Source organism: Camelus dromedarius, chromosome 16, assembly GCF_036321535.1.
Source record: "Camelus dromedarius isolate mCamDro1 chromosome 16, mCamDro1.pat, whole genome shotgun sequence".
Lineage (NCBI taxonomy): Eukaryota > Metazoa > Chordata > Mammalia > Artiodactyla > Camelidae > Camelus > Camelus dromedarius.
Genome location: NC_087451.1, coordinates 42,785,341 through 42,804,653, shown reverse-complemented (window position 1 = coordinate 42,804,653; position 19,313 = coordinate 42,785,341). Strand labels below are relative to the sequence as shown.

The following is a 19,313-nucleotide window of genomic DNA, read 5'->3' as shown; positions in this document are numbered from 1 at the left end:
ATCTTGCCTGGAACTCTTCCTAAGCAAAGAATCAGACAAAGTTTTGATATAGGATCTGATCCTAGGGAATTAAAAGAGGTGGCAAAACCAAAAACACCTTAGAACTTTTCCTTCCTAAGCCTTTGGGAAAACCGTCTGGTAGTTCCTTAAAAGGTTAATGGGTGGGTGTAGCTCAGTGGTAGAGCACGTGCTTGGCATGCCCGAAGTCCTGGATTCAATCCCCAGTACCTGCATTAAAAAAATAAATAAACCTAATTACTTTCCCCACAAAAAATTAAAATAAAAAAAGGTTAATTTAGAGTTACCATTTAATCCAGCAGTACCACTCCTAGGGATATGCCTAGAGAAATGAAATCATGCATCCACACAGAAACTCGTACACCAATGTTCATAGGTTCATAGCGGTGTTGTTCACAATAGTCAAAAAGTGGAAGAAATCCAAATTTCCATCAACTAAAGAATGGACAAACAAAATTTATGCATATGGTGGAATACTGTTTGAACATAAGAAGAAATGAAGTACTAATACTTGTTACAACATGGATGAACCTTGAAAACATCCTTCCTGTTAAGTGAAAGAAGCCAGATCCAAAAGGTCACATGTTACATGGTTCCATTTATATTAAATGTCTAGCACAGGCAGATCTCTGAGACAGAGAGTAGATTAGCGATTGATAAAGGCTGGCTAAGTAGGGGTGAAACAGAGGTGACTTCTAATGGGTGTGAGCTTTCTTTACAGAGTGACAAAAAAGGTTCTATCAAATTGTGCTATAACAAAACATGTTCGTTTAAAACTGTCATCGGTCACTTAACAGTGGGGAAAGAAAACTGTCATTGGTTACTTAAATTTACTTTACTTCCATCCTGAGAATTCACAAGTCATTTCTAAAATAAACATACATCTGTAACATGGGGAACAGATCCATGGTCAAAATACATTGGCTACTTCAATTAAAAAATATATGTATATTAAAAAAATTGGCTATATTACAAATTGATCACAGGCTGACAATCAGCCTGGCTTTAACCATCACAAGTTCTTAGTCTTTAGAACTTGTTCATTTCTAGACTTCGCCTGTCCCAATGAAAGGTGGCAGTGAGGTATTTGTGGAGTCTCTGATCTAAACAATCTTCCACAGTATCTCTTTACTTTCTACCACTGACACAGACAGGCTGCATATGACTTTTAAGTTCTTCCTTGAAAGAAAGAAAAGAGCTAGGGTTGTCTTAGACACTGCTATCAATCTATCATGGTTATGCCTATTTCAATAGTTAGTTTATGAAATTACCTTTGAAATACAATATCTTCATACTTAGAAACAAATGCTAGCTCACTGGGAGGATCACTCACTCTAAGTTTTATAATGTCCCTTGGCCACAAGAAATCAAATTCTCCCTGGTCTGAGTTAAGAGTTGCTGCTGGTGTCTGAAGAATGGTTTGATACCGCCACTGGTCTTACTGGCATCCGTTGGGTAGAAGGTGGAGTATGGACTCTGAAGTCAGACTGCCTGGCTCCTAAATTGGTTCCACGATTCTGGGCAAGATACCCAACCTCTCTGTGCCTATTCATGTGTAATGTGAGGATAAATTATAGCACCCACCTCACGGAGACGTTGGGAGAATTAAGTGAGTTAACTATATACATAAATAAAATGCTTAAAACGGCGCCTGGCATATATTAAGCACTCAACAAAATTTATCTTTTATTATGTGTCCTTATCGACCTTACCAGCTGCCAGGGGCAGGGATATGATTTACCTTCTGCCAGAATCTTATTGCAAGGAGTCTGGACTTGGTTCCTGAGAGCAAATAAATCATCCAGGATGGGGGCCATGCCTAAGCAGTGGGGTTCAATTCAGACAAAAACAAGACCATTTCCTTTCTCCCTTGATGAGACCATTAGAGTCTTGGAGGGGCCTGGTCGCCCCCTGAAGAAATCAAATCCAGTAGGAGGACTCAACTTTCCTTAAAGAGTCACACCCCAAAGTTCTGCAGTGAATGATAAGCTCTCACTCTCAGTAGATCCAGAGTTATGCTGATGAGTCAAGGCTGTTGGAGGTGGGCCCTGGCCCAGGATGAAATAAATCCTACAGAGATACTTTCAGTAGCTCCGCTGAGCATTCCTCGGTGCTATGACTTACCCTGTTCAGATTTTCCTTAACTTTAACCTAAAACCTTGCTGACACTGGGTTATTGGTTTCCATAGTCTGCCCTGTCTTTTTCTGCTGCTGTGACTTACATTCCCTGATTGCTTAGTCTGGTAATGACCCTGCCTGTCTGACCCTCAAGTTCCAGTTTGATCCCACAGAGCAACTCACGCTGCCCTGTGGTCTGGTAACAAATGTTCAGTCTTGATCAGTGACATGGTACCTATGTTGACATGGTCAACTCTACCTGTGCCCCTGTGGGCACTTTGTAAGTCACCCTAGTCCGTCTGGGACTCTCGGGCAACCCAAGACAAAACACCTTCCTTCTCCAAAGAGAAAACCTAAGTACACAAAAACAAAATTATTTGTTTAGGGAAATAGAGAAAGATCTAGAAATTTAGCTGCCAGAATTAGAACCTTTAGATCACATTGCATCTAAAATATAGTAATCAGCAAGACTTCACTTTTAAGTAAAATGTTTTAATAAAATACTGCACGTATATGTTTTTCTTTGCAAAGATTTTATGACCAGGATGGCTGGTGTGAATGATAATATATGGTGAGCTATATAATTAGTAGCAAAAACAAGGACTACTCAAATAAATAGACTTCAACATTTTGTTTTAAAAGGACATTTGGCAAATCAGTTGAGACTGGAGAGCAGACGAGGAGGAGTTGGCTTTTCCTCCAAGAATGTGCTCTTCATTGGCTTGGGATAGAGAAAGGAGTCATATATACCCTCCAGGAATCAAAAGTAACGTTGGAGTGACCTTCTGGAGAGAGGAATCCTGGCCCTCTCCTTGCCATTTTGCCCAAGATTTCAGAGCTTAACTGAAACATGCAAAAGCACCACCACAGACTTGCCTTTAGGCATCTGAAGTTCAGCAGGGTGAGTCTGGAATCAGTGGAAAATTCTGGGGAAAGCAGAGCTGGGCTAATATTGAGGAAGATCTAATGTTATGAGGAGAAGCTAACTTTGCCTGAATGTTCTGACCTACTACAATATCTGGGTCACTGCAGCCATTCAGAAACCCTAATAAATACAATGACCATAGATTTATAATAGAAAAATACAAGAAGCAGTTACCCCACTAACCACCGATTAGTTGTACTTTAAGTTGGTCCCCCGCTGTTGAGAGTTCTTTACCTTTGAATATGATCAAAGCCATTAAGATATTGTTTGACATACAATTTACATAATATGCAAGATATTTTAAAAAATCCTCCTTAATCCATCTTTCTGTCCCTATCCAATCCACTGCTCCTTGCTCCTTTTCTGGGTAAGGATGAGCATGGATAGAAAATTCCGTTGTGATCCCCAACCTGGGACTATGCTGGCCCTACCAAGAAGTATTGCTTCTGTATATCTGACAGAAGAATAAGTCAATCTTCAGGGGGAAAATCCAGAGTGACCCAACTTCCAATAAGGCTTCTTCAAATAGCCTTATTAGCTTTTCAAAAAAAAAAAAGCATCACCCAATACAAATAGAATTGCAAAGGGGATTGCCTGAGCTGACTCTAGCACCTCTGGCCTCAAAATGGGCTGGCAGGAGACCCTAGCCACCCTCAATCCTTGGCGCCGTCACTGACTTTAAATACTGAAGATTCTGTCTCCTTTTACAAAGTCTTCTTGTTCGGCTGGCCCAGGACCCAGGCGAGGCAGTAGGGGATGAGACTGACAGACGCAAGGGGCACCGCCGCACTCTTGCAGAAGGACAGGATGTAGAAGATCAGCTCAGTTTGGGACGGGGGTTTCAAAGAGTCAAAGAGATGCAGGAGGATGAGGGAGGCCACGATGCAGCCGAGGCGGAATGGGAACCACTTGCTAAGTTTGCCTTTGCAGCTCTCCCTGTACATGCTGGAGTTGAGAGCCAGACCCAGGCCAAAGAGGGTCCCCAGGTTCTTGAGGAGGCTGGCAAAGGGCGTGGTGTCAATGTGGACCCATTCTGGCCGCTCACACCATCTCTTGGCTTTCTCTAGAGTCCACAGGAGGTCAACACCCAACCCCTTTAGCAGCAGGTAAAATCCAATGGCAAAACTGAACAGGAAGAAAGTAATGAGAAAGTATTTCTTGAGGCTGGCGTTGTAGATGCTCTGGATGTGACGGAAAGTCTCAGCAACAGCGATGCCTGAGCAGAAAAGCGAAAGACTGTGAGAACTAGGGAGGACTCTGGACCTTCAGCTAGAGGTGGGTTTGGAGTAATGGGTGACATTGTGTTATGGAATTAAATCACAGATGCCAGATTAGAGGGGCACTTGGTTTATTCCCATATGGAATTCCAGCCTGTCATCAGCCATAGATTCTTTCAGATGGAAAAGTCATATCATCTATCTAAACCACATACAGGTTTTCATTGTGGGTGTGGGTGGGTAGGGTGGTTCCTCCTGTCTTAGTTTGAATACCCTCAGGGATGGAGAGCTCACTACCACTCAGGCAGTGCATTTCATCTTTGAATGGATTTGATCATTGGGAACTTCTTCCTTGTGCTGAGCTAAAATCTCTAACAACATCTGTGGGTCTCAGTTCTTTCCACAGGAGTTAATAAATTGTAAACCTAGAGCCTCTGTTAACACATTTAAAGATAGTTATTCTCATCTCTAACTTAAACTTTCCTAGGTCTTTCATGTGACATGAGCTTCCAGGCTCTCCCTCAAACGTGGAACCCAGTACTAAATGCTGTGTTAATTTTGTGGTTGCTGCGAAACGATTATTTCCCTTGTTCTCAACATTCTTCTGCGAATGCTGCTCTGCCCTGCTCTTTCAGATCTCCAGGAAAAAATAATCCACAATTTTCCTAAGGTCTTATATTCCACTGCTTCTCACAAAGTCAAAAAAATTCTTCCTTACACTTTAGTCTTTTCTGCCCCTTATTAACTGGATCTAAGAAAACCAAATATTCACATCTCAGAACCTGTAACAAAGACCAGCTGTGGGTATCTATTAAGTTTGCAAATGTATTTTAGTAAAGAGCTTTCCAAGGACATTGTGTTAATTTGTTAAATTTGGTGGATTCTTTTACAACTAAACTGGGGGCTACTTTCAATTGAAGATGAGTAAGAAGTCATTAATGTAAAAATATCGGAGATGGAGAGCTAATTCAATTGGGTAAGTTAATTTGAAGTATTGCAACTTCTCTGGAACGCAGTTAATGGTGTAGACTTGGTGTAGCTCTCCTATAGAAATGAGTCGTTTCAAATCGCCCACCTTTGGCTTTCAACTCACTGAAATGCTAACAGCATTGATTATACACAGAACACAGTGAGAATGCTGGGATTTTGTCCCAATTATGGAGGAATGGGATAGGCGGGGGAAGGAGGGAGGGAGCCAGAGCAGCTGATACCTGACAAGACTCCAGCAACAACTTGATGGGGAAAATGAGCAGCAAGGTAGATTCGTGACAGACAGACGTTCAGCTGCACGGCCCAGAATCCCAACCACAAAATGACATTCAAGCACCTGCAACGGAAGAGGCAATCATAAGAAAACCCAGATACAGATCTTCAGCAAAGAGAACGGCCTCGGCAGGGATGTTGGAGCCTGGCAAACTCAGGTGCCATCAGTGGAATTTTTGTAAATTGAAGTCCGTGCTCAAAAGCTCAAAGATATCCGTAGCAAGTGGTGAAATTTAACCTCCCTATTTTAAGTTTCATAATTCAGGATTTGCACAGTGGCTGCATACCCAGAATTCCCTATAGTAGCATGTCTTCTGTTGCTTTGTTTTAATCAGGATGGGGCAACTTACTGGTTGGTACAGAAATGGGTTTTTATTTAAAGCCTGCTTCTACCTCTCTAGCTGATCTCGAGAAACCTTTTTGCTATGTTAGACCTTATTTCCTTATCTGTAAAATTAGGTGCTGCACATGTGGGTCCCTTCTAGCCCTAATATTCTGTGACTCTAATGTTCACCCTCAGCAGAAATGCCACAACTCTTACCAGTCCCAACCCAAGGAATGGGCTGGGCTAGGGGAATGTGAGGAAGAGCAAGTGGTGTGTCAGCTACAGAGAAAGCCATCTCCTGCCCTCCACCACCCGCAACCCAGGGCTGAGTTCTTACCGGAATCTGTAGGTTGGCTTTTTCTTTCCCCGAAAGATAGAGAGGGTGGATGTGACCATCACATAGTATACACCTGCTGTACCCATGGCGTGGCCAGAGGGACTTCCTAAAGGTTACGAAAGAGATGAATGAATAAACCAAAGGTGACAATCTCCATCTGGGAGATTGCAAGGGGGTGTCATCCATCCATCCATCCATCCATTCACTTATCCATTTAGTCATTTATTTAACAAATATCTGTTGAGCTCCTACTACATGCCCAGCACTGTGCTCTGCTCTGGGAGTAGAGTAGAGAGCAAAACCAGAGATGGCCCCAGCTCTTGTGGTCATATACAGTCTAGCCATTACACAAAGAATCAGCATGCTGGGTATACAATTGCTGACTGATCTGCCCTCCATCACCCTTCTTCCACTCTCTCTTTGCTCACTCTGCTCCAGACATGCTGGCCTCATTGCTCTCCTTCAAACACACTCCCACCTCAGGGTCTTCGTGCTATTGGTCTTTCTAGCCAGATACCTCTTCCTCCAGAAATTTACTGACTAATTCCCTTGCCTCTTGCAAGGTTTTGCTCAGATCTCACCTTCTCAGCGAGTCTTACATTGACCACCCTGTTTAATACTGCAACTAGTTCCCATTCCTGATCTGTCTCCCCTGAGAGATGGAGGATCCTGAGATGTGCCACCCAGACCTGTTTCTGGACTGAAGACTTATTTTCCCTTTCTCTTGTTAAGAGTGTGGTTGCAGACGGCCCTCAGATCTCAGACTTCTCTGGGTATGGCCTTGGGCTCAAAAGAGCCATCTTGAGCAGGGCTACCCTCTCCCTGAGGGGAGCCTACACCCAATCACTGGTCTATATTGGGGTAGAAGGGCCTTGTCCCCTTGAATCAATTCATAGCTCCTGTGAGGTTGGCTGAGACTGAGTCGCAACTAGACTTCTGCCCAGTTGGCTTCTGTCCCTTCTTTCCACAAGTGCTCCTCCTGAAAATAGCTTAACTCCTGCACGCTAATCCCCATCTGAGTCTGCCTTTCAGGGAACTCTGCAGGTAAAGCCTTGCCTTTCTTTTCTCCTTCTCTACCCCTTCCTCTTCCCATCCTCACCTCCTCCCCACCTCCTTCCCCTTCTTCTTCTTCCTCTAATATCCTATAGATTTCACGTGTGTATTATGATTTTGTATATCATACACCACACATACACACACACACACACACACACAATCATTCAAATTTAAGCTCCGCAAAGGTAGGGATCTCTGTCTGATTTATTCACTGTGGTATTTCAAGTAGAACCATGTCTGGAGCAGAGTAGGTGCTTGATAAATAGCATCTGAGTGAATAAATATGCTCTGAAGTGAACCGAGGGTTTGTGAGAACACATAACTGAGGGCCATGACCTGGTCATGGATAGGGTCCCCGAGGAAGAGACCTTGGGGTGAGCAAAGGGGTTGAATATTCCTTTCCCTGCTGAAAAATGAAACCTATCATTTGAATGAACAATACCTGTCGGCAGGATGTGGGATTGGACGGTCAGCTCGGGAGGATACATCTCCTGGGCCAGACCTCTGGGAAGGATGGCCAGGGGCTCAGGCTTCTACTGGGTTCCCTTCCCTGGACAAAGGGCCACAGCACAGTTACTCTTATGAGCCCTTTGCCTGTGAGGGAGCCCTTGCCTCTCTGACTAGCAATTTCGCTTCTAGAAACACTAGACAGATTTCCAAAGTGGCAGTCATAGGCGATTCAGGCAGGCCTTGCTGAAGTGAATTAAAGTGGAGTTGTAGCAAATAGAAGATCATGACCAAAGCTTGAAGGAGAGGCTTTGCTCATGTGCCCCCAAGACAGCTTCATCCCCAGTGGATGTTAACAGCTGTCCACAGTGGGCGAGTTCCCCCCAGCTTCTGTCTCTACAAGGGCTGGGACTCTCACCTGGGCCAGTCTCACAGGTGACCGGGAACTGCTTTATCAGCGGCACAGAGGTGTTGCCATAGTAGTCAGTGTCCTGGACCCACCAGTATGGCCGCTGTCCAAAGAGAATCCTGTGAGAAAAGCAGAACCGGTGTCTGGAGTTACCGAAGGAACCCTCTGGAGGAGAAGATCCACGTGACCTTAAACAGACAACTGGTAGCACTGGCGCCTCCAAGGAGGGGAACTGGGTGACTAGGGAGAGGTGGGGGAAGGAGACTTTTATAGTGTATCCTTTATATAACTTTTGAATTTTGCACCATTTGAAGGTGTTATTTATTCAAACATATATAAATAAATCCAATATCCTCAAAACCATGTTAATGGCAACTATGTGACTTTTTTTTTTTTTTAACCCTAAGAAGAATTTGTCCCAGAAGGATGCGTATGAACTACAGTTTGCAACTTGAGCTTGCTTATCCTACAGGTTCTCTGTTTTCAGACCTTGGGTGTCTTGGGTTTCTTCCAACACCCGGGAATAAGCCCCAGCCCCAAGGACAAACCCTGCCAGGAGATGTGGTCTCTGCTTCTATCAGTCTTCTCTGTAAGGACCCACAGAGCTTCAGGGGCATGTTCTGTATCCCCTCAGCTTTGAAACAGAATATCTCAGAAAAACCACTTCCCCTTTAAAAGTATGTTTTTCGGGAGGGGAGGGTATAGCTCAGTGGTAGAGCACGTGCTTAGCATGCACGAGGTCCTGGGCTCAATCCTCAGTACCTTTATTTAAAAAAATAAGTAAATAAACCTAATTAAGCCCCCAATAAAAAAAAATTTTAGAAATAAATAAAAGTATGTTTTTCGTTGTGGAAACAGATGTGAAAGGTCCATGAGGATGCTTCCTTTTCCCTGCAGTGGTGTAATCGGGATTTCTCACTAAAACTGGGGACAACCATTAACTCTGACATCCGCCAACTCAGAGAAAATCCATTTTTCTTTCATGGAGATTGGATGTTTGGAATAACCCTTTATCTTTTGATTTTTTTTTAAAGGTTGTACTATTGAATACGGAAAGTTACAGACAAGACAGCCAGTTTTTCACCAGGAGTTTCAGAACCCCACCAATATGCCTTGTGCTTCTGAGCCCAATAACTATGTTCTTCTCTAAAGGACTTGTCTTGTTTATGGCCAAAGAAAATTAGAGCTAGAAGAGATCTTAAGAGTTGCCTGACAGTGAACAAAGATAATTTTAGGGATGGTAAAGGTCTTAGAGGGCAGCTGGTTCAACCTCTTCATTTTCTAGATGAGGAAATAGAGGTCAAACCAGTAATGTGCTAGAGTCAGCTGGTACTGGCTGACATTTGTAAAATATTCAGGGTTTTTGCAAGCCAGACCCATCAGTAGCTTGAAAATGGTCATAATAGGACAATATACACAGTAGAAGTTGGCAAATGCTGAAATCGGGGCTTTTTCACCCCCGGAGTGTCAGTCTCTCGGTATTGGATAGAAGACGGTTCTTAAGAGGCTTGCCTCTGAAACCAGTCTGCCTCTGACACTTATTGCCCATGTTATTCTAGTCACTTTACTCAGTGCCTTGGTCTCTTCATCTGTAATAGAGTAGTAGCTACCCCACAGAAAAGTGCGTGGCATATGGCCTGGCACAAACTAAATGTTCGATAAATGTTAACTATAATAATTATTAAGGTCCCAGAGATAATCTAAGTTTCCTGCTTATAAAACAGAAACTCAGAAAGTCGCTGTGAGTTGCCCAGGACATACAGCTGGTAGGTGGCTGAACAAGAGAGTTCTCTGGATTACTTCTCATTACCCCACCCAACAGGTTTTAAAGTTGCCTCTGTGTTCCCTTTCTTCAAACCTCATCTTTCTTCTTTCATACATCTGTCTTTATGTCACCTCTCCAAAGTAATGAAACTGTGTTTCTTTGCTTAAAGCCTATAATACACTAGGTCCCACTGGCCTTCCATTCATTTGAAATAGCCTCTCCTGCATCTTCAACTCACTGATGAGGTTTTCTCTGTCTTCCCTCTTTAGGTAGATGATGCAAAGTCAAGAGGGGAGTAACCTGTGGCTTCCTGAACAGCAGGGAGAGGGCAACTTGCGATGGGTGACATTTCCAGAAAGAATGCCAGCCTCTTCCCTAGCTGAACTCCTCTTTGCCTGGCTCTTACTCACCACTTAAAGACGAGGTTGAGCCAGTCTCCAATCACAGCTACCCAGAGGAGTTTGATGCCCACAGCTTCTCGAAGATGGAACCAGATAGGGAAGAGGACATAAAAGGCATTCCTGAGGTCTGCAATCACGGACACCAGGATGAACCAATCCTGAGAGTCCTGGTAATTCACCTGGAGGTAGCGCGTTGACTGGATCCCAAAGTCATGGAGAGCGTTCATTCCTTCCTCCATCCTCACACACTAGCCCTTCAGGAAGCCTTCAGCTGTGCCTTGGCAGTTTTTTCAGACTTGGTGGTGACTGCTCTGCTATCAGCCTGCGCCTTGCCTCTGTTTTATACACCCTGTATCCAGTCTGCAGGTCAACCCAGCCCTGATCTTTGGACTCAAAAACCACTTTTGTCTAAAATCTATTGATCAAAGGTGCATCACCAGGAGGTTGATGCAAACATGTTCAGCATGATTTACGTAAAATAGAAAACAGGCACACGAGAACAGCCTGATCAGCCATGGGCTGGCACGGCCAATTATTAACTTTGGCATTACTGCTTGACAGGGCAAGGGACTGCCCTCCTGGCTCTGAAACCCAGCCAGAGACACAAGGCAGAGTCTAAATCTGCCATGGTTCTTGCAAAGATGCCTGATTTCCCATGTCTGCAACTGCACTTATTTGAGGACAAAGAAAAGTCTTGGTGCTCTAGCTATTCAACTTGTAAATTATGGATTTTAAAATATAGTTAAGTTCTATTGTACTGGAAACTGTCATCTTGCTGAGCCTTTCTGAACTGCATTAGGGTCTAGGAAATGCCTCTGATCTGGGAGATCAAGCCCTTTTCCTAGTACTGGATCCATATCTCTTAGGGTCAGAAAATAATCATCTTTGAATGCACTGATTAATTCATTTAATGTCCTTAAAGTTAGCACCTTTGGGTTTTAACATAAGTTTAAGCAACAGAGTGAATAAATGTTCATAAAAAACAGTATGATGAATATATGGTTCTAAATAAAAACACCAGCAAACTGGGAACTGGGGACTCTGGAAAGGGCTTCTGTATTTTGAGCTTTCTTTCATTTGTACTTAGAAAGATTGATAGAGAGAGAGAGAGCTAGAAAGAACAGAGATACATAGACATGGAAATATACATATAAGGACGAGGAAGTCAATACAGTGTTATGATAGCCATGGATGTAGACAAGGAATAAAATAACAAACACCAAGTTATGGGAAACAATGATGCCTGCTCACTTCCATGAGCAGAAACCATCCTGCAGCTGCACAGAGACACAAACCTCACACTCGGGTGACCTAGGACTGGGAGGGGGGCAGGGGTTGACTCAGGTGATGAACTGATGCATTTTCAAGGATAAGAGCCAGTGGGAATAAAACTTGTTAAAACCCACTTGAGTTCCCCATGAGTAAATCATTATTGCTTTGTAAGGGGTAGTTTGGGGACAGGGAAAAGAAACTCAGAGCAAATGAGTCAGTAGCAAAGGTTGACCACATTCCATGCTGGAAATGATTAAAACCTCATCCAGGAGGTAGGATCTGGAGTCTCCTCCCCACCCCCCTGAGCTCCTACCCTTCTCAAGCAGAATCCAGCTGCCCTTCAGCACACTGTTCCGCTGGTCCAAGCAGCCCTATTCTGCCACCCCTAGTCTGGAGAGCCAGGAAAATGGTGGTGGTGGTGGTGGTAGTGGTGGCCGTGGGTGGGCTGCAAATGACATGTGTACTTACAGTGTTGGGAGGGAGGGTGTTTGGTATTGCCTGGTATTGGCCCTGCAGAAGAGATGACCCCTTCTCTCTATCCAGATAAGTCTTCCTAGAAAGTGTTGAGTAATGATGATGGTGATCCCTGGAAACTGGAGTTTCTATGGTCTGAGTGAGTCAAGGGCAGATAGGACTGATCCTCTGACAAAATAGTCAAACGCTGCTGTCTGGGTCTCCACCAGGCTGCTAGGAGCCACAGTGTCTGAGTTGGGCAGAGTTCCATCATGTGCTCAGCACATGGGCAGCCAGTGGAGAGTCCTATCTTTTGGAGGAATCTCAGGGAGAATGCTCGTGGTGATAAGGAGTCATGATGGAGCTGATATCCTATTCTGGGTACACAGGGCAGTGGGGGAGTCCCTCTGGGATGCCCGCCAGGCAGGGGGACTCTCTTGGTCAGAGCAATTGCCTACATCATGGGACTACTAGCCTGTCTCCACCTTTCTAACTTCCAGCCCCTCCCTGCTGCTTCCAGCAAATTTTTATCATGTGCAGAAAGAGGTGAGGCTCCACAGGACGAGCCTGCCAGAATGCTGACTGAAGGGAGAAATTGTGGAGTTCTCTGATCCTCAAAGGGCTTGTGGATATTTGTGGGGAATACTGTGGCAGAAACATTTGAGTTGTGAGAGGTTTTGGTGAGAATTCACTCATGCAAAGAACTATCTCCAGAGAGGGGATTCCATCAGCTCCCTCCAATTCTGTCAATCTTTCCTTTCAAGAAGTTCTCCAGTTTAATTCAACAAACATTTCCTGAACAAAGTGCCACACCTGGCTCTCTGGGGAATTCAAAGTTAAATGTCCTCTGGGATCTTCACGTCCTCTCGTGGGGCAGGGAAGCCAGACATTTACTTAATTAACTAGGTCAACTGGGGGACCTTTTGATGGAAACTGAGTCCATTTATACAAATATCAGTGAACTCCCTATTATTTTGTCCTCGGTGGAAATGACTCAAGACTTATGTCCTCTCAGGAAAATGACAGCTAAGTCTAGGAATCAATGAAGATGGAAAATTTTACGAGTCCCTCTTCACTAGGCACATTAGCCAGGCACTCCTAGGCACTTTCTCCACAAATAAATCCAGAGGCTTGGGGAATCTTGGTTTGGGAAGAACATGAAGGCAAGTTGCCAGAAAGTACAGTCCGGTCTGCTGTTAAATAAGTACAGCTGGTTCTAGTGTTAGCCGGCAGCTGCTTCTCCCAGAGCAAGGTTGACTCATTCACTCAGACGAGCTTCTTGGCTGACGGGAAAGCAAGGAGGGGAAGGAGCCCAATTTACCGCACCCCTCATCCCCAAATTGCATTTATTACCAAAAAGAAATTGTGACTTTACCTGTAGCCAAATCCTCTGTTCTGGCTGGGGTTCTGGGTTCTATTAAGAGAGGAGCTCCCTTTCTGCTCAGCTGTGATCCCTAGAGTGGGTCTTGTCTACACATGGTAGCGGGGATGCCAAACCCAGCTTCAATCCAGTGCTTTGTCTGAGCAGCAGCGTGAATTTCTCTGAAGGGTTATAGCCCAAACTGCAAGATATATGGTTTTATTTTTTTTTAATTTATTTTTTGGTTTTTTTTTTTTTTCCTACCAAGTGATCAGTGGGGGAATTGTTTAGAGGTAGACAGAAATTGGCTGAATCAACTGCTGTCACCTTTGATGGGAGTGACCCAGATCATTTTTTACAAAAACATGTTGGTAAAAAGAGGTGGAGGGAGAGGTGGATTAATCATTGTTAGCCAGTGAAAATGGCTGACTTATCTCCAGCGTGGTGAGAAAGTTCAAGTGCAGGACCTTGAACTGTGCATTTATTGACTAGGTTGGGGGAGCATGGCACGTGTGTCAGGATGGGCTGGACATTTTGTTCACAGAAAAATATTGGAGGGCATTTGCTTCATTGTAAACAGTTAAGAATTCCCAGCTCAATACTTTCCTCCTGTCACCCCCGGCTGCCCTCTACAAAAGTCAAATAAATCATCGGAGCCTTTATAGGAGGCACAGACTGACCATCTTCTTCCTCTCCTCCCTCTTCCTTAGCCCCTTCCCCAAAGAAGCTGTTTTTCCCTCCAGAGATTATCCTGTTTTTACAAATGGTCAACCCATTCCCTCACAACAGATGGTAGACACTTCTTCCATTCTCCATCCATCCTTTGGCAGTGCCAAACCACCCTAGCAGCTAGGAAGCATTCTTGCTGTCAGATTCGATCCTTCCTGCCATCCAACTTTGTTGATGGTGCATGGCAGAGGCAGAGGCAAGGGAAGGAAGCCTCCAAAAAAGTGGTTGAGGCTATTTGGAAAAAACTCATTTTCTTCTTCGTTCTGGTCTGCACTCCAGAGACAGAGGGGCTGGCTGAGGAGAGACCGGAAGTGACTCAAGTTAAGGATCCAGCCCCAACCTGCCGCTCCTCTTCGCTTAAACTCATGGATTCTTTGGAAGAAACGGGACCAACTAAAGAAGGAGTGGAGGAAGTTAAGGCGTCATCAATTGCTCAGTCCTAGCTTAGGCTGATGGGGAATGGAGTGAGATGGAGGTTGGTGGGTGGGCAGTGGGTGTGAGGAAGAAAGAGCCTTTTGGTTTTCCTTAGAAGACTCAGAAAAATCCTCAAGCTTCCAACAGGCACCCTAGGAGACTGTCCCTCCCCTACTGCCATCACTAGGATTAAAAGGAAAACATAAGTAGGAAAATTAAAGAGCTGTGTGACCTTGGCTCAGTCAATAGAATTCTCTTGGTTTTACTTTTGTCAACTGTAAAATGAGACTCCATGACCCTCACCTGCCTTTCCATGTTAACATTCTCTGAATTTTTGGTGCTCCTTTGAAACTAGCTCCAGTGATGGGGTGCCTGACTCTTAGTGATCTAACAGAAGTAAATGATTCATTATCACCAGAAGGAAAACACAAATGTGTTCATATCTTTTTAATAAAAATATTTTCAAAAGTAATGAATTCTCATGGTTAAAAAAAAAAATTCCAGAGTTTGAAAAATTAGTGGAGTCAGTCAAACATCAGTGCTACGGGGACCCCGCTGAGGCCTGGGGGTGCACTGGGAGTCAGAGAAGCCCCCCAACAATTCTCGAGTGAAAGTCAGTGCCCTGCTAGAGCCTGACATTCAGCTGCATCCAGATGGGGGGAGGGGGGTCATCCCTTCCACCCTCTTCTCTTCTCCCTACTGTTTTTCTCCTCCAGCTCTGCCCTGTAGTCCTTTAATCAACTCTTTCTTTAATTTTCAGAATTTTCATCCCAACCAAAACACCCATGTTGTACAGTCAGTTATTAGTCCTTCCCTCTTCCGGAGCCCAGTTAGGGGACATAATTAGGAAATTAGTAGTCTTGGACCCTCTGAACCCACACCTTACCCCCTCTGAGAGTTCCCAAATGAGGACCGTGATGCAGAGAAAGAGGAAGAGGTGAGGCCCAGAATTGTCATGAAAACAAACAGTGAGGTTTCCCCACCCCCCTTCACCCCCGCCAGGCCTGCAGAGGGCCAAGGAACTATTCTGAGCTATGAAAACACAGCAGGGCTCTGTTAGGAAATGAACAGTTGTCTGTCCCGCCAACGCCTGTCTCCCTGGACACGAGTCCTGACAGTGCCTGGTCTCCAGCCAGTGGGTGGGAGAAAGAGGGAGAAGGGCAAGGAGAGCCTAGTGTGCCTCCCTCCTTTGGGATGAAAAGGAAAGGTTTGTTTTATTTTTAAGATTTTAAGGTTTTCTTCACTTTAGTAAGTTTGATGGGGAAGGAAGGAGGTGCCAGGGTCATGTAAGTCCAGGGGATCTCTCCAACCTTGAATTCCAGAGGGCGGGAGGCAGGTGGCTCCCTCCTCAACTTTGTGCAACTTCAGCCTCCTTTGCTCTACTAGGAAGTCACCATGACCTTCGTGTTGTCAGATCTGCTAGTTGGCTTTTTCTCATCCTCCTTCTTCCTTCATCTTTGGCCACATCTGACACTTTTGACAGGTAACTGCCTTGAAATGCTCATGCTCACTGTGTTCGATGTTGCTCCAGCAGGCTCCACCATCCTTTGTCCTCTTCCACCTCCCACCATCAGCATGATGATGGACCCTGTTTGGATACCACCTGACCTTCTCATACATTCCCCAAATCTATGAGTTCCTTCCAGACCTGTTCTTCCTCCAGACTTCTCTACTTTGTAAATGCATCTCTTCTTCCTCTGCCATCTTAGAGGCACTGAGCCTGGCAACCTTTGAGTCATCCTTGATGCCTCATCATCCGATTCTGATTCTTGTTTGACTTTCTATTCTGGTGGCCGCTCGTCAATCCCTCTGCTTAGTCCTGTTAGTCGCTTCATTACCTAATGATCGCCTACTCCCCTTCTCATTCCCCAGCCCAAGCCATCCTACAGACCACTGACAAAGGAGCATTCTTACAATGCAGTTCTTTTCACTTATCACCCAAAAGACAACCAATGGCTCTCCATTGCCTTCAGAATGAAGTTCAAACTCAAGCTTATCCACTATCAGACCCCAAATTATCTTTCCAACCTTGTCTTACAGCTCCCCTTCATGGATCCCTCCATTCCAGTGATACTAATGCTCTTGGATTTTCCAAACATGCCTTAGTTTGCCTAACTTTGCTCTTCCCTCCACCTAGAATATCATTTCATCCATCTCCAGATTCTAAACATACTTCGAGGCCAAGCTAAGAAAGCCTTCCCAAATCCGCTGATGCCCATCCTTCATCAGCTACAAAGGATCAGTCTGACCTGAACTCCCCTAGCACTTAACCCTTCCTATCTTTAGACACTTAGCATGTGCACACCTTGCATTACAGTTGTTTTGCATATACCTTAACTCTTTTCCTGCTACCTTAAGCCCTGAGGGCCAAGAAAGCATCCCTTCCAACCTTAGAAGAGAGTTCTGCTTGCATGTCTGGTGCCAGTATGATAGCTTGTTTAGATGGCTGCAGTGGTTCTTCCCACAGCTCATGCACACCCCTTTGCACTGTGACTTTGTTTCTCTTCCTGTCAAGACATGAAGTTTATGTCTCCATCATTTGAATCTGGGGTTGGCCTTGTGCCTTGGCCAATGGGACATCAGCAGATATGTTGTAAGAAGAGGTTTGAAAAGCATTCACTCACTAGGGCTTGTTGTCTTTGGGCTGCAGTTGGAACTCTGGACCACAAAGGGGAGAAGTCCAGGGTGGCCTGCTGGAGACACGCTGCTGTAACACGTGGCTGTTGGACAGCCAGCCCCAGCTCCAGATGTGTGAGTGAGGCCATCTTAGACCATCCAGCCCCAGTCTATCTGCCGGGTAGCTTCAGCCACATGAGTGATCCCAGGCAACTCCAGCAGAACTCCCCAAATCACCCCAGCCCAGAGGGCTGGACTACAGAATAATAAGCAAATAAAATGGTTTGTTGTTTTCAACTACTATTTTCCAGGGTGGTTTGTTATGCAGTAACTGAAACACCCAGCAGATGCTGGTTAATAAAATAGTAAATCATAGCTAGCATTCATCAACCATTTACTATATGCCAAGAACTCATCTTGGATTAATTCATGTAATCCTCATAAAAATCCTAAGGTAGATTTCATTACTTTAATTTTTGGGGGGGGGTGTAATTAGGGTTGTTTTTTTTTAAGTACACAAGATCTTTTTTAAAAAAATTATTTTGGGGGGAAGAGGTAATTAGGTTTATTTACTTTTTTTTTTTTTTTTAAAGGAGGTACTGGGGATTGAACCCAGGGCCTCATGCATGCTAGGCACGCATTCAGCCACTGGCTGATACCTCCCCCACTAGATTTTATTACTGTTCCCATGTTACAGGTAAGGAAAGTGAGGCACAGAGAAGTTAAATAACTTGCCCAAGGTCACACTTGCCAGATCCAAACCCCAGCACTCTGGCTCCAGAAACCACACTATAAAACCCTATACCACACTGCAGAATGTGGGAAACTTTAACTCATTACTTTGCTGCGTCGAAATACCCTTCCCTACATCCATGCCACATTCTACAGCATTTTGGGGTCTGACATCCAATCTATGCTTCTTTGGGTTTTTGTTGTTATTGTTGTTGTTTCATTTTTTTGTTACTGGAGGTACTGGGGATTGAACCTAGGAACTTGTGCACGCTAAGCACATGCTCTACACTGGGCTATACCCCCATCCTCCCAGTCTATGCTTCTAACCCTCTCACACCATGCCCCCTTGCGTCTACACCAGGCTCTGGGCCCCTCCTGCTGATTTCAGGGAAAGCCCAGTGTGGGGAACTGGTTTACAGACCTGACAACTTCCACCTCCTTAGAAATGTTTCTGTCCCATCTCCTCCCTCCTGCAACCCTGGCTGGGCTGCTGGTTCCAGCAGTGCTGGTCTCATCTGGAAAAGAAATGCCTGGGCTCAGCATGTCATTGTCGGCCTCTGGCCCTGTGTCCCGGCTTAACCTGTGCAGCCAGGGTGATCATTCACTCAGGATCTTTAGGCTTCCTTAGATCTTCCTTTTTGAGGTAGTCAAAGAAGAAACTGTATGCGAAATGTATTTTTTAAACAAGACAAAGAATTACTCGAATATAACAACTGTCACCATTTGTTTAAATTTCAACAAAGATGTATTTAAACATCCATAATGGCCATGACATCATGCTGGGCACCAGGCCACCAAGGCCAGCAGGAAACGGAGCTCAGGTTCTATACTGGGGAGCGAAGGGAGGAAACATGGGGATAATGAACCAGAGCTCAGCATGTGAACTTCCATTGTAGAGTCCTGCCAAAGCACTAAGGGCGCAGGGAGAACAAAGCCACCAACAAAGAAAGTGGGACGGGATGATATCTGAGTTGGGTTTTAGAGGACGAATAAGGAGTTACCAGGTGAAGAAGCGAGGAAGGAAGCGGAGGAAGGAAGGAGGAGGGCACATGGGCAGAGGCATGAGTGGAAAGTAACGGCCTGTTTAGGCAAGGTCACATTGTTGGGGGTGTCTGGAGTGCAGGGCATCAGGTTGGCAGGGGCTGCTGAACCCAGTCTGTGAATGACCTAATGCTGCCAAAGGCAAGTTCATGTGCCTGACGCACCATGAGGACAAACAGACTGAAATGTTGGAGTTTGGAGCAGAGAAATGTATGCAGGGCCGAGCAAGGAGGACGGGGTGGCTCATGCTCAAGAAAACCCTGAACTCCCCAAAAGGTTTCAGCAAAGCATATTTAAAGGCTTTGCTGGTAGGGGAGGGGGCGGGTCTCAGGGTACATGATCAGCTTGTGCACAATCCCCTGATTGGTTGATGTTGAGGGAACAGGGCAGTCAACACTATCAACCCCTAGGCGCC

At 44.9% G+C, this 19,313-nt stretch overlaps 1 protein-coding gene across 2 annotated transcripts; it reads right to left on the bottom strand.

The window, feature by feature from the left end:
• Nucleotides 1-290: 290 nt before the first annotated feature.
• On the bottom strand, nt 291-10,786 carry G6PC1 (glucose-6-phosphatase catalytic subunit 1). Of its 2 annotated transcripts, none has more exons than XM_010981822.3 (5): nt 10,291-10,786; nt 8,125-8,234; nt 6,204-6,309; nt 5,490-5,605; nt 291-4,277 (listed from the first exon to the last, which is right to left on the bottom strand). In XM_010981822.3, exons 1-5 carry the CDS (start codon nt 10,518-10,520, stop codon nt 3,766-3,768), a joined length of 1,074 nt encoding a protein of 357 aa, XP_010980124.2. In that variant the 5' UTR covers nt 10,521-10,786; the 3' UTR covers nt 291-3,765. The 2 variants fall into 2 exon arrangements, with proteins under 2 accessions (XP_010980124.2, XP_031324574.1); XM_031468714.2 differs by having other exon boundaries at nt 10,461-10,656.
• Nucleotides 10,787-19,313: the final 8,527 nt, after the last annotated feature.

Coding starts and splice junctions, on each gene's coding strand:
- G6PC1 (XM_010981822.3), bottom strand. CDS start 10,520: ATGGAGGAAGGAATGAACGCTCTCCATGACTTTGGGATCCAGTCAACG. Junction 8,235..10,290: donor CTCAACCTCGTCTTTAAGTG/GTGAGTAAGAGC, acceptor CTTTTCTCACAG/GATTCTCTTTGGACAGCGGC. Junction 6,310..8,124: donor CACCTGTGAGACTGGCCCAG/GTGAGAGTCCCA, acceptor CGTAACCTTTAG/GAAGTCCCTCTGGCCACGCC.